The sequence below is a fragment of the Megascapheus bottae genome, chromosome 32 (genome assembly GCF_031878675.1).
Source record: "Megascapheus bottae isolate mThoBot1 chromosome 32, mThoBot2.hap1, whole genome shotgun sequence".
Lineage (NCBI taxonomy): Eukaryota > Metazoa > Chordata > Mammalia > Rodentia > Geomyidae > Megascapheus > Megascapheus bottae.
Genome location: NC_143540.1, coordinates 185,041 through 210,383, shown reverse-complemented (window position 1 = coordinate 210,383; position 25,343 = coordinate 185,041). Strand labels below are relative to the sequence as shown.

General features: G+C 40.2%; 2 protein-coding genes across 2 annotated transcripts in view; one reads left to right on the top strand and one right to left on the bottom strand.

Moving 5' to 3' along the window:
- Med12l (mediator complex subunit 12L) overlaps positions 1-25,343 on the top strand; it is a 177,513-nt gene that overhangs the window by 34,164 nt on the left and 118,006 nt on the right. Inside the window, exons 7-15 of the mRNA XM_090323139.1 lie at positions 881-1,150; positions 2,580-2,729; positions 3,823-3,922; positions 4,201-4,337; positions 10,010-10,141; positions 12,614-12,740; positions 14,620-14,825; positions 15,708-15,812; positions 16,646-16,822. Coding sequence (XP_090179265.1) covers positions 881-1,150; positions 2,580-2,729; positions 3,823-3,922; positions 4,201-4,337; positions 10,010-10,141; positions 12,614-12,740; positions 14,620-14,825; positions 15,708-15,812; positions 16,646-16,822 — 1,404 coding nt within the window. The remainder of the gene's footprint in view (positions 1-880; positions 1,151-2,579; positions 2,730-3,822; positions 3,923-4,200; positions 4,338-10,009; positions 10,142-12,613; positions 12,741-14,619; positions 14,826-15,707; positions 15,813-16,645; positions 16,823-25,343) is intronic.
- Positions 17,747-24,666, bottom strand: Gpr171 (G protein-coupled receptor 171). Its single transcript, XM_090323138.1, has 2 exons — positions 24,601-24,666; positions 17,747-19,547 (listed from the first exon to the last, which is right to left on the bottom strand). The coding sequence occupies exon 2, from the start codon at positions 19,499-19,501 to the stop codon at positions 18,542-18,544; it is 960 nt and encodes a 319-aa protein (XP_090179264.1). The 5' UTR covers positions 19,502-19,547; positions 24,601-24,666; the 3' UTR covers positions 17,747-18,541.

Below are 25,343 nucleotides of genomic sequence, written 5' to 3'. Positions count from 1 at the left end.
AATCTCACCATGTTCTTTTTTCCTATGTCTGCTAAGCAAACAGTTGTTTACATATTGTATTGTTGCTTGCAAACATGCCTGTAAAAAGAAAACCAGTTACCTCATTTAAAGAATATGATGATTTGTCTGAGAACCGTTAAACTTTAGGTTCTCTGGATGAGTTGTGTCCAAACTTTTCATCCTGGACAGGATGTGATAAGCAAGCAATGTAGAAGAGTATCGAATGAATCACCACTTCTGACACAGTAGTAACTGTGCCCTCTCCAGGTGTTACCATAGTAACCAGAGGGGCGGCCAAGTACTGGGTATGGAGTGTGGTCAGTGTGACCTGTATTTAAAGCACACGCCAGATTATAGATTAGGGTGCAAAAAAAGTGCAAACGTATACTATAATACTCTTCAGATTGATTACATGCTCAGATGGTAACCTTTTGGATATATTGGAACGACAACATAATTTTTTCATTTTGTCTGTTTTTTTTTTTTTTGCCAGTCCTGGCCTTGAGCTCAGGGCCTGAGCACTGTCCTTGGACTTCCTCAAGGCTAGAGCTCTACCACTTGAGCCTCGGCACCACTTCTGACTTTTTTTTTTCTATGTATGTGGTACTGAGGAATCGAACCCAGGTGTTTTTGCATGCTAGGCAAGCACTCTACCACTAGGCCAAACTCCTGGCCCTGTCTGTTACTTTTTTAATAGTTATCAGAAAATTTAAAATAATGTATGTAGCTCAAGTTATGTTTTTACTCGATAGTACTGGTTCATATAGTGTTTTGAAGGTTTTTGGGGTTTCTGGTTTTGCTGTTTCTGATGAAGAAAGGTCTGTATTTATTATCTAAGAGGCCTAGACATGGCTGAAGTGTGTGCTCTCCTCCTCCTTAGTATTCAGATGAATTTGTTCAGTCAGCCTACCTTTCTCGACGTCTTGCCTACTTTTGTGCCCGGCGTCTTTCCTTGCTGCTGAGTGACAGCCCCAACCTGCTGGCTGCCCACTCTCCCCACATGATGATAGGACCAAACACGACAAGCCTGGGGGCCCCTAGCCCCGGGCCCCCTGGCCCTGGCATGATCCCTGTGCAGCTGGCCTTCTCGGACTTCCTGTCCTGTGCACAGCATGGCCCATTGGTGTATGGACTCAGTTGCATGTTACAGGTAAGTTCATGTCTTGTTTATTTTAAAGCTTGGCATGGGAAACAATGGGTTTAACATGGAACTTTGAACTCTCATGCCCTAAGTCTATGAATTACCTGAAATGTGTTGCTCTGTTCTGTTTGTCACGTCTGTTCAGAAGGAGGTATCGCAGTTACCCTTTATTAAGGCCACTAGGTAGTGTCCTTCACTGAACACACAGAGAAGGTCAGCTGAGTTACAGACAGTGCCCTTTGACTTCCCAGTTTACCTCTGCTCATTGGGCGGCGATGCTCTGCTAGGCATTGATGCTGTGTGGTCTTTGGACATCTGTTGGTATGCTGGCCATATGGTCAGGAATGACAATCCATGGCCATCGGGGCAGGAGGGAGGCAGTGGGGGCGTGGGCTGGGATGTAGACCAGTGGGGACAGATGTATTGGTAGAGTTCAGGGACTTAGATTCTTTGCATTTGCCATCTGCTCTACACAAGGATATCTTTTAGGCCTCAGGTTGTATCACATTTACTGTTCTTATGCAAAAGGCATTGTGTTTGTTCTCTGGGCTTATGTAGACTGCTCTTAAGTGGTTGTGATAGCATAATGGATAAGACACACTGAGAATTATGGTAGACCTGACATTTTTCTGCCACTTTGTATCTCCTGTGTCAGTGGGGGATGATGAAAACTGGTCCCACTACCTCACAGGGTTAGGTTATAGTGATTAATGGTTACTTGGGTGCAGAATCAGAGGATAGTAGAGTAGCACAATCACTCAGAGCACAGTTGCTAGGACCAAACTTGGGTCAGTGATAGATCTCTTCTGTTGGTGTGTATTTCTGCTTGTTAGAGCCAGAGAGTAGCACTGACTAGCTCCGAGAATGGTATGACAGCTAACTAAATAGGCCAGTCACCCCAAGGATGCTTGTGAGTAAATAATGTACAAGTCAAGAGATCATTTCAACATCATCAGAAGAGAAGAGTATGTGACAAACTGTAAGCTTAAAGTATTTACTGTCTGGATTTTCATAGAAAAATTTGTTAACCTCTGGTATTGCCTGCCCACTATTTAGGAAACACTTATTGTGCTACTTGGGAGATTTTAAAGAGATTAATTTAGGTTTTATAACCTTAAAACTGGATGTTCTAATATCATGTCATTTGAAGTGATAGTTGCTACTTAATAAAGTTTCATTGACTTCAGTGCTAAAATACTAGCTACTAAATGATAATATTCCTCAGTTTCTCAATAGCTACACTTCTTTTCTTTCAATTTAATAATCTTAGTTTGTCTTACCATTTGGAAAAAGTTGAGAATGTGAAAATACATTTGCATTTTAAATTCAGTAGGAAAATAAATAGCTATGATAGAGTGTCATATTTACTGTGATCCTGTTGTTATACTTTTCTCCTTTCTCTAAGTTTTTGGATTGTTTTTTCCTACTTCATTCTTAGACTGTCACTCTCTGTTGCCCAAGTGCCTTGGTGTGGAACTATTCCACCAATGAAAATAAGAGCACCAACCCGGGCTCCCCCCTGGATCTGCTGCAGGTGGCGCCCTCCAGCCTACCCATGCCTGGGGGAAACACAGCTTTCAACCAGCAGGTAGTCTTCTGTTCCAGTGGGTTGGGGGGATTCTCAGGCTAGCGGGCCAAGTATCTGGTTAGCACCTGTGGTACCCGAGCTCCAATCCCAGCTCTGCCCCTCTCTCTCTCTGGGAGACCTTTGGGTTTCCCTTGCCTATGTTGAGCCACAGAGATTCATGAGGGTTGCTCTTTGTTCTCATGCTGGGTAATTGTTGCTGACAGTTCTGTCACTGAGACAGTAACTATAGTTTGTGATAGTGTTATATCATTAGGACTATGTTGTTTCAAGAATTCTTGCAAGTGGAACCTCAGGAGTTAGAATAAGCCTTATGTTAGAATAAGATCCTTTTATCAGTTTTTCTTTTTTTTTTAATGGCCAAAACATTGGTAACTTGATTTGTACCTTTCTTTTTGGTGTATTAAATATATTTTACTACTTACTGTTTTTGTAGTTGTTTATTTATTTTTTAATTTTCGTGCCAGTCTTGAGGCTTGAACTCAAGTCCTGTGAGCTAGCTCTTCATGAGCTGCTTTTGCTCAACTACCACCTGAGCCACACTACCACTTGTGGCTTTTTCTCAGTAGTTTATTGGAGATAAGAGTCTCACAGACTTTTGCCTAGACTGGCTTTGAGCTGTGGTTCTCAGATCTCAGCCTCCTGAGTAGCTAGGATTACAGATGTGAGCCACCAGCACCTGGATAGGTGTTTTTATGTGCATTTGCTATCCAGAACTGACATTGAGTTACCACATGTAAATGTAAAATGTAATCAATTAACTTCTTGGATTGCATTCTGCATTTTTTTCCTTCCTGGGCTCCCCCCTGGATCTGCTGCAGGTGGCATCCTCCAGGCTGCCCAGGCGGGTGGCGGGGGTAGCAGGGGGGAGGGGGTAGGGGGGGAAGAGGGGAGGAGGGAGGCCGGGCAGGAGAGAAACACAGCTTTCAACCAGCAGGTAGTCTTTTGTTACAGTGGGTTGGGGGGGGGGGTCTCAGGCTAGTGGGCCAAGATTGAGGCTCACTGTAGGGAATTCTATTCGTTCAGAAAAGCTTGATTTTTAGATAGCCACAGAGGCTTCTCAAGCACAATTTAATTAGAAGCAATTTTCTTTCAGGTTCGGGCAAGGATTTATGAGGTAGAGCAGCAGATAAAACAAAGAGGTCGTGCAGTGGAAGTACGGTGGTCTTTTGACAAGTGTCAAGAGTCAACAGCAGGTACAGAACACGACAAAAGAGTGAGTGCTTTGGAGTGTTGACACCCACATGAATGAAGGAAGTGTTGAGACAGAGCCCTTCTTCAGCTAAGCCTTATGAATACGGGCTGTGTTAAGAATGTCATGTGGGGTGGTATTGGCAGTTCTTTGCATGTTAGTAAATGCTGAGAACGATAATTAAAATTCCTATTGCCTTGCACTTATTGATGATTTTATACTACACTGTCTGGCTTTCTTTGGTCTCTTCAGCTTAACTATTTGCTTACTTTCTGCATCCAGGGGTGACTATTAGTCGGGTTTTGCACACACTGGAAGTCTTGGATCGTCACTGTTTTGATCGAACAGATTCTAGCAATTCAATGGAAACTCTTTATCATAAGATTTTCTGGGCAAACCAAAACAAAGATAACCAAGAGGTATAGTTAATATATTATTCTTTTCCTCTTTTTAGCTTATTTCTTTTTTTAATTTGATATTTAAAAAATTGGTACAGAGGTCATGTACCAGAGTTACCATTTTGTAAGTCATTTTGTTCAATGTCACCCCTTCTTTTATTCTCTCCCAGTTTTCCCAATCTGTCCCCGCCCACAAGTTGCATCATTCATCTTCAGCATCGGGTCCACTGAGCATTGGTCATCCTTTGTTTCTTCATTTCTGTGCCCTTCCTTGACCCCCACAGATCAGACAAAAAGTAAAGCTTGCTTAATACGTTCTCCTTCTTTAAGCTCTGACAGCTTTTTCTGTGACTTGTGTGTGATGTCTAATGAAGTGCATGGACCTTGAAGTCTTTCTTTTTTTCTTTTTTCTTTTGTTGGATGGCAGTGGGTCAGTAGTATTGATGTCACTTGGGGTGAGTACTTCAAGATACTGATGAGAAGGACTTCTCTTGGCTCTTTTGCCATCCCCTTCCTTTTAGTTTACCTTAATGTAGTTTGTGATTGGACTTTATACCATGCTTTGGCTGAATGTAGAGGAAAGGTATATTAATAGACAGTCAAGCAGAGGACAGTGTGTGAAAATTTGTGGTCATTGTCTGAAAAGTCTTTAAATACTGTTAGAATTCTCCAGAGATTTAGAACCAATAAAGAAAACTAACACTGTGTATGTGTGGTGTGTATACATTTATATCTCTAGGTAGAGGAGATAGTGATGTCTTTTCAGCTCTTCTGAATGTGGGGGTGGCAAGTGTGTAGGTAAAGTACAAACTTACAGAAGTGTTGAGTCGGAAGTCCTTTTAGAGGCATGTACTTCTTTTCTGGGGACCTGTGTCTTGCTTTTAGGGCTTTTGATTGATTGGATAAGACTCACCCATATTGTGGAGGATACTCTGTTTTATTCTGGTCACAGATTTGATTATTAACCATATCCAAACAGTTGTAGCAACCTTGATGATGTTTGACTCTGGAATTGATTATCATAGACTAGCCCAGTTGTCACACAATATTAACACAGTGTTTACGGTTTCCTAGTAATAGAATGCTTCATTTGTGACTGCTCTATAAACATAATACTTTGAATTAATTTGTTTTACCAATCTACTTGGGAGAAAGAAAAAGAATTGGTTCCCCACAGCAACAACAAAAATGCCCATCTTCACTTTACACAGAGCTATGCTACACAAAAGGAATCAAGGGATAAGACTGAAGATACTAGCAGGGGCAACTTTCATGATAGCCTCTAGGAATGCATCCATGGAGATGAAAGGTGAATCAACAAAAAGCCTGAACCTTTCCTTTCCTTTTTCTGCCTTATATGAGCCTGATACCCATACCAGATTGTTCCTCTAATAAGGGATTCTTACAGACTATGATCAAGACTATAGGTGCCAAATAGGATTCATTGTTAGATGGAGCATGAAATAGATTGACTGGCGGTTCCACTCTTGTGACTCTGTAGATCTGCTTTTGTACATCAAGAGAGATGATTTTGTTCTGCAAAGTTCTCTGTTCACTGAAGCAAAATGAATGCTACTATGTTCTTGCCAGTGAATGCCGTTCAACTGCCTTTGTGACAAGGACATAGTTAGATAATAGGGCTTCCAGAGTGCTGTGATTTTTTTCATACATAGATGTAGAGATATCCAGAATTCAAAGACTTGTTTGCATTGCTGAGTTTCTGCTGCTCATTGTTATCTGGACTGTATCATCCAGCTTCCCTCAAGGAAGTCACATTGTCCACAAGTATTTCAGGAGAAACAGAAAACGTTTATATTGTTATGTTTCTAAATATCAAGACAGATTATATATTGTGATATTTTTTAACACCCTCTTCAGGGTTCTTGCATCTATCTCAAGAGAGAAAAGAACCATTTCACTTTGGTAGAAATTAAACTTCTGTTTCTACTATATTTAAAGAAATCAAAGAGGACACCAGGAAATGGAAAGACCTTTCATGTTCAGGGATAGGTAGAATAAATTTGTGAAAATGGTATACTGCCAAATATGATATACAACTTCAGTGCAATCCCCATCAAAATCCCAATGATATTCTTTACTGAGATATGGAAAACAACCAAATGTTCATATGAAACAACAGAGAAGACGTAGAATAGTCAAAGCAGTTCTAGGCAAAAAAAGCATTATGGGTGTTTAGCACACCACCAGGCCTTAAACTTTACTGCAGAGCCCTAATAACAAAAACAGCTTGGTATTGGCACAAAAAGTAGACCTAAAATCAGTGGAAGAGACTAGAAGTCCCCCCAAATAAAACAATACACTTGCAGTCATCTGAAAGTTTATAATGAACAAATTTTTTATGGTTGTGTAGCGTGTAGGTAATAGGTGCATAGTGACAGTTTTTCCCAGAAAAGCCCACCAGAGGGCGATATGTACTTGGGGCTAAGACCAAGGCACCTTAGGAGTGGCTAAGCTGCCCCCACTCAGTCACTGGACCCAGTGCTGACCCAACTCTGGAAGGGGATGATGTGAGCAAGTGCACCATGGTTTTGTGGTTAATGTACTGCTTTATGAGAAGACAAAACGAAAATACATTTCTGCCTGTAACCAGCCACCTATTTAGAAAAAAAATCTGAGTGGCTAGACCTTTTATAATATATAACACTGAATTAATCTTAAAAACATGGTCTTAGAAATGATGAAGTTTTGTCCTTCTGTTTCCCTTTACTACGGATTCCACAACTGAGTCACTTAATGAATCTGTCAGTTTACGTATGAGCTACATACAGCAGGGTGCTGATCTGATCAGCTGAGTGACTCCGGAACCTGCGCCCAGCACCCTGCTTCCTTAGGTAGATCACCCACTTTGTTAACCTCTAAGGGACCACGAGCATTATGAGGACTGTGAAGCACAATATAAACATATTTCAGAAATTCTGTTGTGAGTAATAGTAAAATAGCCATTGTTATTAGGCTTACATCAGGAAAGCCAATGTGAGGAAGTTGGTATCTGACAAGAGGATTTGGATTAGTCGGTGTGTTTAGATTTAGAAACCCATCTTTTTAAAAATGTACTTCCTTTTTGGGGTTTTTGTAATTTGTCTCAGGATTTAGACAACAGGATAGATAAGTTGTAGCTGAGTGAGTCTGAGGCTTGCTCTTACTAGAAGCTGTGTCTAGTCTTGCTGTGCTGTGGGTTGCACAGACTGCTTTACCACAGCTGCTTGCGAAACTCCAGCTTTACCCTCCCTCTTTTTTCTTTAGAACTGCTGAGGTAAAGTCTGATCTTTCCCACTCCCCTTGTAGGAAGAGTATCTGTGCAGATGGAAGAAGACAGGGGGCCTAGGTTAGTATGTGTGTAATGGCTTTCAATATTAGGTAAAGGACAAGTGGGAGCTGTCATGCATCAGATAAAGACATTTGAGGTCTGGGCCTTGCCTGAGGTGACTAGAGTGAAGCTATTTGCTCCTGGTGCAGGCCTGCCTTCTGCTTTCACTATTTTTTTAGCCTTCTCATTCCCCACTTACACATAATCTGATAGAGCTTTTGTACAAGAGTTTGGGTGTAGCTGGTAGAAAAAGAAACCCTAAGAACTTTATGGTTATTTATTCTAATCCTATACCCATGCAGCATTAAGTTATATGTGAAATTTCCTAGAAAGTCCACATCTCAGGCTAAGCAGTGTCTACTGGGTGTGGGAGCTTAGGTGCTGGTCACTGTTGAGCTGCTGCTGGTGCCTGTGAACTATATTTACCTACTTTTATGTTTTGTGTTCCAGAAACATTTACACTGTGTGTTGGAGACAGAGTGAGAGCCCACAGCCATCGGAGGGAGGTGTGGTGTGGGCTGTGGCCCCTCTCCCTCCCCCAGCACCAACTGGTCTCTGAGCTTGCCCCAGGCAGCAGGGAGGGGCCCCTCAGCCTCCTACCTCAGCCTTTGTAACACTTCCTTCCTCTTGGCTCCTGTCCTTGTTTGTGACGGCCTCTTTGGTTTCCTGGGGGACTTGGATAGAAAGGATTTTCCAAAGGTGGCAGGAAGAGCTGCCTTTCACTTCTTCAGGGGCCCCGGAAGCAAACTGTCCTGAGAAATTAAAGAGCAGCTAGACATATCCTGCTCCTAAAGCCACACCAGACCACTTAAAATGTGCATGTGTTTGTTTTATATGCATCTGTGCTGAGTTTTTGGTTAACAGAGATTTTGAATCTGGAAAATACTCTTTATTTACCTTGAGCATGGGACTTCTAACCCAGTTCTGGCCACCAGTATTTGAAACCTAGTTTCCTCAAGATTGCGCTTGTCCACATATATTTTCCTCCAAGCCTGAGCTTTGTGATGTCTGTTTTCCTTTAGGCCCTTTGCATTTCCTGTGTTCAGTCAAGCTCAGGGCCTTGTGCATGTTCAGTAAGCCCTCTGCCACTTTGGCATATCCCCAGCCCAAGGGTCTGTGCCTCGTATTCTCAGGAGAATGGGGAAGAATGGTGGATAAGTAAAAATTTAAAAAAAACAATAATGCTTCCACATAAAAATGAGTGAAAGCAGGCCACAGGCCTTACTCCTTGACTTGGGTTAGATGTCAATACCCACTTCTCACTTTTGTCTCCATTTTCAGTGTTACATTCAAATATATGTACTTTAATGGAATTGTTTCCTTTGTTAAATTAAGAGACCCAGGGCTCCCTCTGAGGTATCTGCCCCAGATAACTTAACTTGATTAGAGTCGGGTAGGATGAATATTTGGATTAAGCTGATTTTCATCATATGGACTATTTGCTGGTACTTAAAGCCTTTCATAGGTTTCTCTTTCAAAGTTCACAGGAAACATTGGGCTAGATGTATGTGAATTTTCTTCCAGGAATGTACTTGGAACTGTATTGTAGTTTTCCCTGAATTTGGGATTCTGCACTGTTAAGAGCTGCTCACATGGCATTCACATTTTGTCTAGCATAATGTTTACCTGTTGGAAAATATTAAAAATAAAATGGTGCAGTTGGCATTCTACTGCGTGGCATGGGCCCTGTAAGAGGAAAGCAGAGAAGCACCGTGGCTGCCACCTCCCGACCACCCAGCTGCTGTTCTGCTGCTGTTCCCCTGAGTCCCTCCCCTCAGTCGCTGCAGCATATTTTCGGGACCCAGGGTGCTGGGTACTGGGCTGTACCCTGCACAGACTTAGGCCACTTGTTGACTTCCCTGCTTAAAAGCGGTTCTTTTTGATGCTTCTCTTTCAACCCTTGCATTTGTTGTTTCTGACGGGAATGGTCTTCGATCAGCATTCTGGCTCCTCTCCCTCATTTCTCATTGAGGCAAAGCATTTGATAACTGGGCTTGACAGTGTTGTGAGTAGGGTGAGGCCTGGTGTTCACGGTGAGGTGTGTGGACTTTGTAGCAGCCATTCTTACTGCTCAGTGGCCATTTCTCTTTCTCTGTGATGGGTTGGGTTATGACTGTGTGAAGGCCTCTATCTACAAGGAAAGTAATTCTAGAATTGTCACAGATTCATTGTAACTGATATTTCCTTTTTTATGGCTAAATTTTTACATATTTAAGTTAAAAATGATTTGGACCTATTTTCTAACATTGCTGTAATGAAACATGGCAAGCAAGCTCTTTAAGGCTTCAAAACTGCAATTGCTCTCTCCCTACTATGGAGTGAAGGGACATTTCACTTTGCTGGTTTCCTTTTTCCTGGTCCTTAGGTTGTTCCTAATGATGAAGCTGTGGTGACACTTTTGTGTGAATGGGCTGTGAGCTGCAAGCGCTCAGGCAAACACAGGGCCATGGCTGTGGCCAAACTCTTGGAGAAGAGGCAAGCAGAAATTGAGGCAGAGGTAGGTTGGGGCTTTCTGTTTGTTGGATGTCACACACTCCTTCCTACAAGGGGATGACCTCTCTCTTACCTTGATGGTGTTAGTTTTTCTTTCCTCTTGAGAAAAGGGAGGGTGTGTCAGTTAATTTAAAGAGGATGACTTGAAATTCATTCAGTCAGTTTGTATTCCTGATTAATTAAGAAATGTATCCTATAAAATAAAACTTTTATTATCTGGCTTAGTATAAAGAAATAGCATTTGTGAGATTGATGTATTTTTAATGCAGCTTAGCAGATGCACAAGCAAGTATACATACACTTTTATTAATTTTAAAGACACATTGTTTTTTTAGTGAATTCAAAAATACTTAAACACTTTACTAAAGCCGTTAAGTACATGTTTTCTCCCTTCTTCCCCCCATGTTGGTCATGGGGCTTGAACTCTGGGCCTGGGCACTGTCCCTGAACTCTTCCACTCCTCAAGGTTTGAGCTCTACCCCTTGAGTCATAGCGCCACTTCTGGTTTTCTGGTGGTTAATTGAAGATAAGAGTCTCACGGTCTTTTGTGCCTGGGCTGGCTTTGAATTGAAGTCCTCAGATCTCAGCCTCCTGAGTAGCTAGGATTACAGATGTGAGCCACTGGTGCCTGGCTCGGTTAAAAGTTTTGATTAGGATTATAGATACCAGTTTGATTCAGTTTTGAGATTATTTGCCTGTCTTAGGCAGAGCCATTAAAACCTCAGATATTCATTATAAAGAAAAATCTCTTAAATAACTTCATCAACAGTAGCTCTTATTGAAGGGGAATTTTCTGAACAAGCTTTTCTGCCTGAGGCATTGGCAGAGATGGCCATAGGGAAGGTGTCTTATCTGGAGAGGAGCAGTACCACATGGAGAACTTCTGTCCTCCTAGGTCTTTCTCTTTCCTTCTTCCTCTCCATTTCTGTCCAGGAGCCAGAATGATCTTCTAGAAATATGACAAGATTACTAGAAGTCTGCTGGGGAGAGTGTTATTACCATGGCCAGACCCTTCTTGCTTTCCCTGCCTTATCTTACACCCGTGGCTCCTGGCTCTAGCCCTGGAGTCATTCTTTGTGTTCCCTCAGCATACAGAATTCACTTGGACTTTGGGACATTTGCTCTTGATGTTCCTCCTGGATGGCAAATTCTTCTCTCCAAACTTTGCATGCAAATCTTCTCTGTAGTATTCTTGTTTCATGAGCATGACTTCCCGAGCAGCGTTTCCAGGCAGCCAGTCCCTGTCAGGGAAGTCCCTGACTGCTGGTTCTGAAGCCTTGCACCCACACCTCTGCCGTTCTCTCCCATCACTGCCTTCCTTATTAACCACACATCACTGTAGTTGTTTTGCTTATGGTTTAATTCAATGTAAATGTGAGCACCATGACCTTGCCTGTCCAGCCAGGCTTTTTTCCCTTGTCTTCTGGAACAGGCACAGTACATAGTAGAAGTTCTCTGTGTTGTGGATAATCCATTGACTTCTATGAAGCTACTTAAAAAATGAAATGGGAAGAACATCTTTATAGCTGTTTCTTCCTGTTAGGGATGCCTTGCTCATCAAAAAAGAAAAAGATCACTTTGTTGAAATTCAAATTTGAAAATATTCAAGCCCCCAGTATTGGCAAGAAAAAAAGACAATATTGGCTGCAAAGATATAGCAGGCAACCCATCACATAGTGAACAGATTAGAAATACCCATCGTTGCTTTTTCCCATATGTTACGAGTGACTGCTTTGTGAGGTTGCTTTTTTTACACCTCTTTGCCCAGGCACCTGGGTGTTCAGGGTGCTTTCAGAAGACATTCATGCATAGCTTCTTAGTAATTTTGATAGGCCTTAAAGGTATCTTTTCTAAAATTCCATTTTTCTCAAAAGATTTAAAATTTTTTTAAAGAATTTATTAACCTTGACTTTTACATCATATCTCAAATGTCATATTTAACAAACAAGTTTTCAAGAAGAGAATCTATTTACAATCACTGGCATTTAGATTTTAGAACATAATTAAAATTAAGCTGAGGGTTTGTATGTTATAGATACATATTAACCTATGTAATAAAACATTATGTCTGTAGAGTCATAAATTTTTATGTCTATATAGTTACGTTTATATCTCCAATATCATGTCCATAACATTGGGTACCCAAATATTGAGTCATTGCTCTTGTACTATTTGGATCTAATATCCACATATTAAGGATACCATGCACCTTTTGTTCCTTGGTTAATTGGAGATAAGTGTCTGATGGACTTTTTTGCCCAGGCTGGCTTTGAACCACAATCCTGAGATCTCAGCCTCCTGAGTAGCCAGGATAAATGTGCACCTTTGACACATGATTTTGAAATATGTATAGAAATCTAAAGTCATTTTGTATTGTATCTTGGAAATCAAATGTTAAAATTCATTGCTGCTATGTTAGTAAAAACTAGAAAATTCATTGCCGCTATAATTAACCCTTTTTGTTTTTAACCTGTAGAGATGTGGTGAGTCTGAAGTGCTAGATGAGAAGGAATCTATTTCTTCAGCCTCTCTTACTGGATCCAGTTTGCCTGTTTTCCAGAGTGTTCTTCTAAGGTTTTTAGACACACAGGCTCCTTCATTGTGTAAGTAAAGTTTGCTTTCAGACAAGGGATTGACTAGTGTGTGTGTGTGTGTGTGTGTGTGTGTTTACACATGTGTGTCTGTTGATTCTTATTTGCCTCTAAAGTCGTTGGCTCTTAATATAATGTGTGTTTTAGTGAGTTCCCATTAGCATTTTTCCCACATTGGAAAAGAGATGGCTGTCTCATTACCTTGGTACCACATACATAGAAAAAGCTGGAAATGGTGCTGTGGCTCAAGTTGTAGAGGTCTGGCCTTGAGAAAGCCAAAGGATAGTGCTCAGGCCCTGAGTTTAAGGCCTAGGACTAGCAAAAAAATAAATAAAACTATTTGTGAAAGCAGTGTTGGCTTATATGGAAACTAAGGTTTTCATAGAATAAAATACAAGAGAGAATCTTAGCTAGTTAGAGAACAACAGAAACATGTTAAACTGAAAGGTGAAAAAAGGGCAGAGGAGGGAGGCAAACAATAGGGAAGGGAGGACTGAATGAGAGAAAGAGAGCAAGGAGCATGAGAAGGAACGGGGAGGAGAGTGAGTGGGGAAGAGGGAAGAGGTGGGAGAGGGAAGGAGATACAACATCAGGAGAACACCCAGTACTCCTACCGCCATCTTTGGAGCTCTGAGGGTTTTGGGGATAAGGGGCTTTCTTTGAATGGTTTGACAGGAGGGTGAGTGTCAGTACTGCAGCCAACCTGGACAGTGGAATATAGGGAGTGGTAACACAAGAAAAGGAAGCAGAGAAGTGGAAGGGCAGCTGAGATCCTAATAGCAGAACATATGGTTAGCATGGAAACTGGCAGCTCTGCCTCATGTCTCCCAGCTCCCTTGGTTACCCCTTTGTTGCCTCCTCCTGTCCTTAGCTAGTTGTGGGTTGTGTTAACGTCTGTCTGTGGAAAGGACTAGTCTGTCTCCTGTGAAGAGGCTGTTTGTAGTTGGGTGCTAATGGCTCACACTTGTAGTCCCAGCTACTCAGGAGCCTGAGATCTGAGGATCACAGTTTGAAGCCAGCTCAGGCACAAAAGTCCATGAGACTCATCTCCAATTAACCACTTAAAAACCAGAAGTGGTGCTGTGGCTCTTAAGTGGTAGAGTGCTAGTCTTGAGCACAAAGAGGCTCAGGAACAGTGCCCTGGCCCTGAGTTCAAGACCCAGGACTGACCAAAAGGAAAAAGAAAAGCTGTTTTTCACTGTGATAGTGGATGACAGGAGACAGGCCAAGGTTAGGGTAAGATGAGTGCTCTGGGTAAATCTGCCTCCTGTTGGTGTTTGTGAATGTGATGATGCCAGTGACTAAGCTGTGCAGGCTTTGTCTTAAGTGTTTTAGCATTATCCCCAAGGCATCAATGTAAAAAGGCTTTGGAATATAGGTGTGATATTGAAAGTCACGCTATGAGTTATATAGATGATGTGCTGTGTGAATTATATAAATGAAAAGCTAAAAAGTTGCATCTTTGTGTTCTTTTTACTGTTTTTTACTGCTTTTCCCCCAATACTACTCTTAAATTCTTTTCTGAAGTCTTTTTTTGAAACAGTGCACATATATATCCCCCAAATAGGTATAAAATAGCCATAAACTGTAACCCTGGGTGACAGTAGTCTGCCATGCTTCATAATTGCATCAGTATGTGCATGCTCATGCAGTTGTTGGGAACTTCTGTCATTAGCCTAGAAATTGTGTCCAGGGTGCTAGGCAATCTTTTTAACAGGAGTTTGAAGAATCAGAAAATCTGCTTGTCAGCTCTGTGACAATGCTGGAGCCTCATATTTATTGCCAAAAGCTTTACGAAAAAAGAAAGATTGCTTATGAAGAGGCACGAACATGTCATTAGGCTTTACCAGTTGGAATTGAGGAAGTTCTGACTGGATGTGTTTGTCCTCAGCGGATCCCAACAGTGAATGTGAGAAGGTGGAGTTTGTGAATCTGGTGCTGCTCTTCTGTGAGTTTATCCGCCACGACGTCTTCTCCCATGATGCATACATGTGCACTCTCATCTCCCGGGGAGACTTGTCAGTCACTGGACCACAGTCACCAGCTGGGGATCATGTGGATGAGCACTATTTAAAGGACCATGATGGGAAAATGGAGGTATGGATAACGTAGTGATCGACTGATGACTGGTTGATTTTTTTGGTTGTGTACTTCTACCTCTTTACTCAGAAAGATCATTTAAACTATCTTCCAGAATTTTCTTTTGTCTACTGCAAGACTGTATAATGAAGAGATATATGACCAGCTGTAAAAATGTTTTTTATAGATTAAACTGATAATGCGGGGCCAGGAGTGTGGCCTACTTGTCGAGTGCTCACCTAGCTGCGTGGAGCCCTGAGTTCGATTCATCACATGCACAGAAAAAGCCAGAAGTGGTGCTGTGGCTCAAGTGGTAGAACGGCTAGCCTTGAGAAAGCCCAAGTACAGTGCCCAGACCCTGAGTTCTAGCCTCATGACTGCCTCTAGTTTTATATATTTGTAGCTTCTAGTTTTCTTTTAATCTTGTATTCCAAACTGAATTTGCTTTGGCCATAAAGCCCGTTTGAGTTTTCATTCAAGGAGCACATTTCCCCAGTGTGCTGCTGCTCATTTCATACACCACCCTTTTCCTCACGGTGGGAGATTCTGTCTTAGTCAGAATGCATCTTACATTTTTCAATTAATGAAAGATTGAATCTGTGTGAGATTGGATCTCTGCTGTGAGAGTTAAAACTCCCTTCTGGGGAGGGAGCAGACTGTGACCATTCGAAGCAGGGGAAAGAAAGAGAGTGAGGGAGAAGGGAATAGTTAAAACTCTCACTCTCAGGTTGTAACCTCACTTTCCTTTTTCTTTTTCTTTTTAAAATTTTTATTTGTACGGCAGGCTTACAGTTAAGTCAGCTATTGAGTACATTTCATTTTGAATAGTGTCACCTTCTAGCTTTACTTTCTTAAGTTGCAGCATTTACAATGTGACTTTCTTTCTCTGGCATTCACCAGGAACAGAGTATTATGGCGCATATGGGTCTTGACTCAGGAACCACTAACATTTTCGATGAAGTAGACAAGAGTGACTTTAAAACTGACTTTGGTTCGGAGTTTCCAGTAGGTTCAACCTTCAGTTCTTACTGACATTTAACCCACCCACTCTTGTCTCCATCCCTTTTATGTCTTGTCGCATGTTTGAGAATGACTTTCATACTTGTGAGGAAAACAGACCCTGCCATTCTCCACCCTAAGTCACAAGGATCATGGCTTTCTACTGTCTCACCCCAGCTTACCTTAAGTTTCGGTTGCTTTCCCCCCTGTCTACATGGAACTCCAGTTCTCCTAGTGGACTATGTTTGATACTTGAGTTCCTTTTGGATCATCATCTCTCAGGATGTGAGAGTGTAGTTTCACTATGACAGTCCATGTTGATTTGCTGTCTATGTCTTGAGCTTCTAAAGAATAGCTCCCTTGGCTCCATATGTTCGGATTCATTCTTTTGTTGCCTCTCACTGTAACGTGTTTCATGAATCTCAGTGTGTACTTCTATAGAAATGCCAGTCTGAGGCACAGGCTGAAACCTTGATGTGCACTATTCACTGTCTTTAAGAGTTCATTATTATTATGGCTGCATTTTTTTTGGGGGGGGGTGTTACCTTTTATCTCTGGTCCTTGGGGTGGTATGACTCATCCTTTTTTTTTTGTTAACCTGTGTTTGCTTTTCATTTTTCCACCTTCGAAAGTGAAGTATGATCCTGACGTACTCTTATTGCTTCGTTTGAGAATTTCATTAAAATTAACAAAATTTCTACATAGCTTTGCTCAAAAGTTAAGTAGGAAAAGACACTATTTTATGAGCATCTAGTTTGTTTGAAGTGCTAGTACATAGCTCTGTAATTTGCTACTATCCTTCCATTTATAATCTCTAATATTTGTTTTACATGACTTAGATTTTTTCTCCCATGCCTGGAGAGTCCTGTGAGAATATCAACCCTTCCTTGGGCAAGAGGATGTCAGTGAATGGTGAGAAGTTAATGAAGAGGGAAAAGTCAAGAGACTTAATTTTTCCATCTAATTATGACCTCCTCCGTCACTTGCAGTATGCAACACATTTCCCTATACCTCTGGTAAGCTATTGCTCCCCTAAGTTTATAACTGGTTACTTTATTAGAAGGGTATTATTGGGGGTATGTGTCTGATTAGCCATACTCATGGCATACTCATGATGGTAACAGGTGAGTTTTTGCATTGGCTGCTGCGTTTGTTACAATTCGGATCATATACTATATATATTAATGTGGTCCAGGTTTGTGGTATGATATTATAGACTGGCTAACTTTAGCAGAATTTTCTGTATCGGTAACTTTTCACTAAAAGCATTTGAATGGTTCAAATTGATGTCTAAATATGTTTTCCTACTTCAATTGGAAAGTCATTTACTAAGTATGTACTCTGTGGAGGTGGTTACTTTTGGTATACTTTGGGGCACAGGATAAATGAATAACAAGAAACACAAATGTTTATAAAATAACAAACACCGGTGTCAGTGCAGTAAGCAGTAAGTGCTGTGTGGCATTCCTGGGTCCCTTCCTCTTTCAGTGAATGGCTATTAGAGGAAATGAGAGCACGGATCGTGCTTCTCAGAAGACTTGTAGTTGAGATGGACATGGATTTGGAACTTAGGGATTTAACAATGGGATGGCAAATATATGGAGAAAATGAGGCAGGAAGTTTAGTGTTGAGTCTTAACAGGATGATGTGTTAATTCTGAAGTGAACCAAGATTTGTTTGTTTGTTATTTTAATGAAAATTGTAGTAAGCAGATTCTTAGGTTCACTAAATGTTTCCTTGAAATTTTATGGTAAGTGCAATTTCCATGAGTTAATTTTTTTCATGAACTGCTTTTCTAAATACAAAACATAATTGTGAGTATATTTTCAGGATTTCTTAATTTTAAGACTTTTATTATGATGAATGTTTTATTAAAATTAAATATTTTTTTGTATTTTGGAACATCCTTCAGAAATGATTCAAAACCACTAAGCCTCTCTTTTTGTCATGTAATTAAAAATTTATTTTCCATTTTTCTGTGTCCATGGTTAATTACATAAAAAAAAGGTAATTACCAGAATTGTTTTTTTTTTTTTTTTTTTGTGGGTCATGGGGCTTGAACTTGGCAGGGGCATTGTCCCGTCCCTGAGTTCTTCAGTTCAAGGCTACCACCTTACCCCTGGGCCTGGGTAGTTGTCCCTGAGCTCTTCAGCTCAAGGCTACCACCCTACCCTTGAGCCAAGCCCCCTTCCCATTTTCTAGAGATTAATTGGAGATAAGAGTCTCAGGTCCTTTTGTGCCCCTTGATCCCCAGATCTCAGCCTCCTGAGTAGCTAGGATTACAGGCGTGAGCCACCGTGCCCAGCCAAGAAATCAGTTCTGAGCAATAAAGTGAAGACCTCTGGGTCTACATCCTGAATTCTTTTTGGTTTAAGGTATTAGCAGTTGGATATTGATTCAGTAGCACTTTTTAGTTTTCTTACACAAGCATTTGGATTAAGGGGTATCAAAAACTCACAAAAGCATGGCTGACTGGAAGCCTGGCTTAAGTAGTAGAGAGCCATCCATGAGCAGGGAGGTAAACAAGAGTGCAAGCCCTAGTGCAGATTACTCCCAGCCCCCACCCCAAGCAAAGTATAATCTTTGCTTGTATTGAGAAAAAGGGTTTCTGCATAGATGAGTCTCCTGGCTGCTAGCTGTAGTTTTTTTGTTGCCAAGATTCTTTTTCAAAACTTGAAGTAGCTTTATGGTATAATACAGCAAGAAGTGATAGAAATGATGAAATGGCCCATAATTTATGCATTATTTTCACACCTTGACTTTTCTATTTGAGTCTTAGGTCCCTTTGGTGAAGCAAAAGTCTTAGTCACCTTTGACCGGAACGCTTTTGAGAGATGATAGTATAGGATAGGGTCAAAACAGAGGTTGGACACGGCCAGGAGCAGTGTGGCCTCCTTGGCTTTGAAGAGTGCAATCCTGGTTGAGCAGTCCGTGATGATTTCTGTCTGGCTGAGGGTATATGGGATCCGGACGGCATGGTAAGGAACAAAGCAAACAATGTAGGCCGCGGTCACTAAAAGGATATGCCTAAGGGCTCCTTTCACATTTGGAGCGTTTTCATTGTTTCTGTTTCTGTAGAGTTGTCGAATTACAAGGCAGTTGGATATTAAAATGATGGTTGAGAAGTTTAAAAATATTGCTACACATAGGAAATTTGTCAGCAAGTGCCAGTTTCTTCCAAATTCCCTTTTAAATTCCATGCAGCCCACATTTGACTTTTCTTTAATGTCTCTGATGGGGACCGCCATGTTGGGCACCATTATAAGAAGGACCAGGAGCCACACAACAGCAGATATCATTCTGGCAAACCCAGGTTCTTGTACTCGGTAGATCTTGGAGCTGTATGTCAACTGTAGACAGCGGTCAATGCTGACAAATGCTAAGAAGATGATCGACAAGTACATATTGATATAGATAAGGCAGGCTGTTACTTGGCAGTGGAATATTTTCAGCTTCCAGGGTGCCACACCCAAGTCAACCACAATCTTCACTGGTAATGCCAGCGTGAGCAGGAAATCAGCAGTAAGCATATTGATTAAGTATATGCTTACACACTTGTGGTTGGTAGTTTTCTGTATAAAAGCCCAGGTTGCAAAACAACTTCCAATAATTCCAACAAGGAAAACTAAATAAAAGAAATATGTAAATGGCTCCAGATCTATGTACACTGGACAGAAGAATGAACTGTTCGTCATTTTTAGGGGAAAAAGAAATTTCAGTTAAAAAAAAAATCCAGTGAATCTGTTAAAAAAAACAAACCACAAACATTCAGGGTGGTTAGTGGTTAGAATTAGAAACAGTTTTCCTTTTGTGTATGATTAACTTTTTATTATTGTCTAATTACACGAGTATCAACAATCTAGGACTCAGTTGTCATGGATAAATGGTAGAACAGGCTGGGTGTGCTGTCATCCTCGCTACTCAGGAGGCTGAGATCTGAGGATAGAGGTTCAAAGCCAGCCTGGGCCCGAAAGTCCTGAGTCTCTTATCACCATTAACCACCAGAAAACCAGAAGTGGTGCTATGGCTTGAGCTGAAGAGCTCAGGGACAGTGCCCAGGCCCAGACACAGTTCAAGCCCCAAGACTTTGTGCTGAGAGGGGAGGTAAGGGGTCACAGTAAATTGTAAGATTTACAGAATATTAATAGGAAAATAGATTCTATATTGTGAGACCTATTACAGTTGCAAAGATAAGATTTTGTTTCATTGTTCTTTTTAAATTAAAAAATAATTTCATTATTATTAAAGTGTTGTACAAAGAGAGAAGTTACCATTTCATAAGTTAGATAATGAATACCTTATTTTCTTGGACAGTATCATGCCTTCCTTCACTTTCCCCCTCATTGTTCTTTTTTTTTTTTTTTTTGTGGGTCATGGGACTTGAACTCTGGACCTGGGTGCTGTGCCTGAGCTCTCCAGCTCAAGGCTACCACCCTACCCTTGAGCCACAGCCCCATTTCCCCTTTTCTAGAGGTTAATTGGAGATTAGAGTCTCATGGTCTTTAGTGCCCATGCTGGCTTTGAACCTTGATCCCCAGATCGCAACCTCTGGAGTAGCTAGGATTATAGGCGTGAGCCACCCTGCCCAGCTTCATTGTTCTTTTTAATAGCAAGAATTGAAGGATTACCAGCTGGTATTGAGGTGATACTCATTTCCTTCCTTTCCATTGCCAGGGTTTGTAATGGGAGAAACCTGTATGGTATCTAACACACTGTGTTTCTGCCACAAGGTTCTGAAATACTTGAATGTTCACCTGAGTAGTAAACAGAAGATACCTTTCACATTTAGAAGATTTAGTATAAGATGTTCTAAAATACTATTGCATAAGTGTAAGTCATACATTTTTGTACAAATCATTCTTTAAACAAATACCTTGCTTGAGCACAAGTTGAAATGTTTTTGTCAGGTTAAGTTCAATATATTAATGAAATCATTTGTTTTACTCTTTTAAAATGCAGCTACTAGCTTAGATCACTTTTGTGATTTGATTGTATCACTGTTGGACAGTACTAGTGTAGTTGTTCTGGGAAGTGTTTTTAAGTAGTTTTATGAAAAAAATGTTAGATTCTAGACATTCTAATGTCAAACATCTAACTTTAGCATTGGTATTTTTTTTCCACTGTGAAATTTTGGGGGTTAAAAGCCTCAGAAGTAATACATTTCTTTACAAGTAGTGAGGCTGATTACTGATGGTAAGTAAGGTCTTGTCATGTCCCGTGCAGAGGGAGAAGACTGGGCAGATGTGTCAGCTCTTCCCTGCCTCACCCCCTCACCACCACGATTGGGCTCAGGTTCACAATCTGCACATGATTGGTTGGTTTGAATAGGGTAAAATATATTTATGTAAATGTACCCACATCCTCTGCTATCTCTTGAACCATCTGAGGTTTTGTCTTTTGAGATGTGTCTTCATTTCATCTTGGAAAAACCAGTTAAGATAAAACCTTAACAAGAAGCAGTTTCTCTTCCACTTTCTGGCCTAAGCAGGAACTTTTAAAGCAACACACTTTGTTAGAAAAGTTTGTCTTTCTCACACTCAAGCCTCAGCATCACACTTTGTTAGAAAAGACAGTTTTTCTCACTCTCAGGCTCTTGGCTGTTGGTGTGGGTCATCAGTCATGGGGCTTGAACTCTGGGTCTTCTTGTGCTTCAGGCTAGTGGCTCTACCACTTTGAGCCACAGCGCCACTTTTGGTTTTTCTGTTTTAACCACTTCTGTGGTTAACTAGAGATAAGAGTCTCAATGATTTTGTGCCTGGGCTGACTTTGAGCAATGAGCCTCAGATCTCAGCCTCCTAAGTAACTAGGATTACACATGTGAGCCATTAGCACCCAAACAGCCAAACAGCTTTTTTTTTTTTTAATGCCAGTCCTGGACCTTGAACTCTACATTTGATTTTTTTTTTTTTTTTTTTTTTTTTGCCAGTCTTGGGCTTGGGCTCAGGGCATGAGCGCTGGCCTTGGACTTTCTCAAGGCTAGAGCTCTACCCCTTGAGCCTCAGCACCACTTCTGGCTTTTTTCTATGTATGTGGTACCGAGGAATCGGACCTGGGTCTTCGTGCATGCTAGGCAAGCACTTTAACCACTAGGCCAAACTCCCGGCCCCTACATTTGATTTTTTGTGGTTATTTGGAGGTCAGAGTCATGGACTTTTCCTTCCTAGGACTGCCTTTGAACTGTGATCCTCAGATCTCAGCTTCCTAAGACTGGGGTTACAGGCATAAGTCACTGTTGGCCAACTCTTGGTTTTATTTTAAAGTGTAGATTACTTTTGGGTTATAACAGGCAAAGTTTTAGATACAAACTTTTTTCCCATATATTTTTTATTGTAATTAATAAAAGGGTTACATTATATTCACCAGATAGAAGATGCATTACTTCACAAACATCCATACTCTTTCTCTTGTCCTAGTCCCCATTTCCCTCCCCCCATCCCCACCCCTCATCTTGTTTTCCCTCCTTCCCTATCCTATTTCAAATAACCAAATAAGCATGTATACAGTATATCAGATACCAAGGTAAAATACTGTGACAATATGAGATAATCCAGCAAAAGAGGTGAGAGATAACGTAGTACATTAAGGACAGCTGTCACTCATTATATGGCTTTTGTTTCTATATCCTGGGGAGATACAAACTTTTTGACAAGAGAAAATAGTCAATAGTGGCTTCTGACACGGAAGCTACCTTAGCAATTAAGTCTGTCTTGAAAACAACCTTTTCAAGTCTTTCTAAATCTTAATTCTTTTGATTATTGAGTGATCTATTGAGAATATGTTGAAAAAGCAGTATGTACAGATTAATAATGCAGATGAACATAAGATGCTCTGAATGCAAGTGTCACGTAAAAGCTGCATGTCCTTTCCCCTTCATGTCTGAGTTAGGGGTTTAGGATCATGAATAAAGTCATTTGTGCCACACTCAGTAATAACAGTGCGCACATTGTGTCCAGTGATTACTTGATGTAGTCAATTACAGAGCCAGGATTCCAGCTCGGATTATCTTACCTGAGATGCCACACGCAAAACGGCCCTTCATAGTAATAGTAATGCCACAATAATTCTAATGAGCTAAAGAACAGCAGCCAGTCCTTTTTTGAGGACTTCTTTCGTGGCAGGAATTACATTCTAAACAATTTTCATGTAAAAAATTAAAACATTCTTAATCTGTAAGTGCTTTTAAAAATAAGTGTAGGCTTGTGTATTTTGATGTTTCATCGTATATGTATTCAAAAGCTAAATTTAATTTTAGCCTGTACATATGTATTTTATTTTCAGTGTTCTATAATCTAGTTTCTTCCCATTCTTCCCACTGTGTCTCTCATTGGTGTTAGAACTGAGCCTAGGGCCTACCTGTGCAAGCTACACACTGTTTGGCACTGAGCTACTCCCCGAACTCTAACCTGATTTCTAGTGAAGATGGGTGGGATCTTTATTTACTCTCTGTGATAAAGTGTTTGAAACCTGGGACTTTGGTGGTAAATAAACCCTTAATGATAACATCTATCCATTCTTCTCTTGTCTTGAGAAGTCTGAGGAGTGGCGCTGGTGAATCGCTCAAGCGTTGGCATCTTGTTTGAACAAGACTAGGATCTGCTCTTGTTGGTCATTTTCATGCGTTTGACCCATCCCTTCTATTGTTGAAACCTGTCTACAGTTCTGAAGGGAGTTCTTTGTGTCTGAACACTGCTGTAGGTTGTTCTGACTGTTTTATGACTCTTGGCTTTTGATAGTTATCATATATTTGTATCTTAGAATTTTGAGTCAATGTTTCTGTACATTGATCACGTATTCACTGTTGCTTAGTTTTGAATTTTGAAGTTGTGGGGCTTTGATATAAGGCCTTTTTCTTTAAAATGTTATATAATGATAGCAACATAATAATGTATTCCTCAAAATGCCCCTCTGCTTGCACAATTATCTTATATAGTTTTATTTTATTAGTAAGACTTGTTTGGTAAGAGAATTAACTTTAGTTAATTCATATTCTCTGTAAGTAGATTCGACTTATATATTCATTAGATAAGTAACTTATTTAGAATAATTGTACTAAAACTGTTCATTCAATCATACTTGTGAATCACATGAGGTGTTTCCTACTTCTATGAAATTCTGTTTAGATTACAATAAAAAAGTTTACAATTTTTGATTGTGTCTAGTAGAGAAAAAATTAGGCTATAATATCCTATGTTCTCTATCACAAATTTAAGAACTAAGTGCTTGATATAATTTTTACCAGGCAGTTATTAGCCAGTGTAAGTTAGATGTACTCAGGCATTCTAGTATAACCAACAGAAGATTTTAAGTATCTTATTTCCCATAGAGTGCCTTTTGCTTAGGAAAAAACAAAAAACAAAAACAAAATCAAAACAATTCCTCCTACAGACAAACTCTTGAGCTTTCAGTGGGAGTTATAAAAAAAAGTGTGTTTCATTTGTTTTTAAAAAAGAAAGTCCTGGAAGGTCTTACCTGCTATACTTGTGGAGAGCTACAGCATGGCCTTTATCCATCTGGTTAAAAAACTGACTTACTGAAGAATTAGGCTTGCCTACATGATTAGTTAGATTTGAACTAAGTTGTTTTTTTGTTTGATTTTTGTTTTTCTGAGAGTAGGAGCACATGATAGCAGAAAAGGCATCACTTCACTGGTAAGACCTATTTATTGTTTAATGATTTGTGCTGTCTTAGATGTTAACCTTGTCACATGTTGACTTCTGCTATGTAACTCTGAAAATCATGAGTTTGCCTAGTGTGAGAAAGAATTTGAATAGATTAACTTCTTAGCATGTCCTACCTTATGTCTTTTTGGCCGGCGGAGTCTAGCTCTGCATCTTCAGAGAAGTAGGAGTGCTGTTCTGAGACACTAACAAGAGCATTTTGCAGGGTGGCTGCTGTACTAGAAGTTTCCTTTCCTCTGTATGTGGTTTTAAAATGTTGTATTTGACGTAGTTGAAACTGTGGTTTGCAAGTCATTTAAACTGTATGAAAGTATCCTCCAAAAGTTTAAAAAATAATTTGATCTCTATTTTCTTAATTCATATTTGCCAGTATTTTCTCGAGGCAAGGTACTTTTATTCCCATTCACCTTGACTTTTTTCTTAAAGTGGCTAAGGTATGTTTGGTGTCATAATAGTGTCAAAGAATGACATTGCCTATGCCTTGGAAGAGATTGTGTTAAAGCTTTAAGATGTTTAAGCAAATGCTTCTTTAGTATGCATAGACACTAATTAGCATTTCAAAATTACAATTAAAATTTTGTTGTAGGTTGTAACCCTGCTGAGACATTTATTAATTTTAAAAAACATTGAACAGCCTTGGAAAGTATGTATTTTGTTCCTATTTATTCTTTTTTATTTATTGTACAACAATCATGAAATAGGCATAAAGCTACATTATTATATAGAGAGGTGACATCTGTTAGCATGGAGAGGTAACATCTGTTAACATTTGTAATTTTTGCATTTAAACTTGTCAGAGAAAGAAGGCACCTACATCAGTGGTCTTTGATTTTGTCTTGTCTTTATTATTTACTATTTT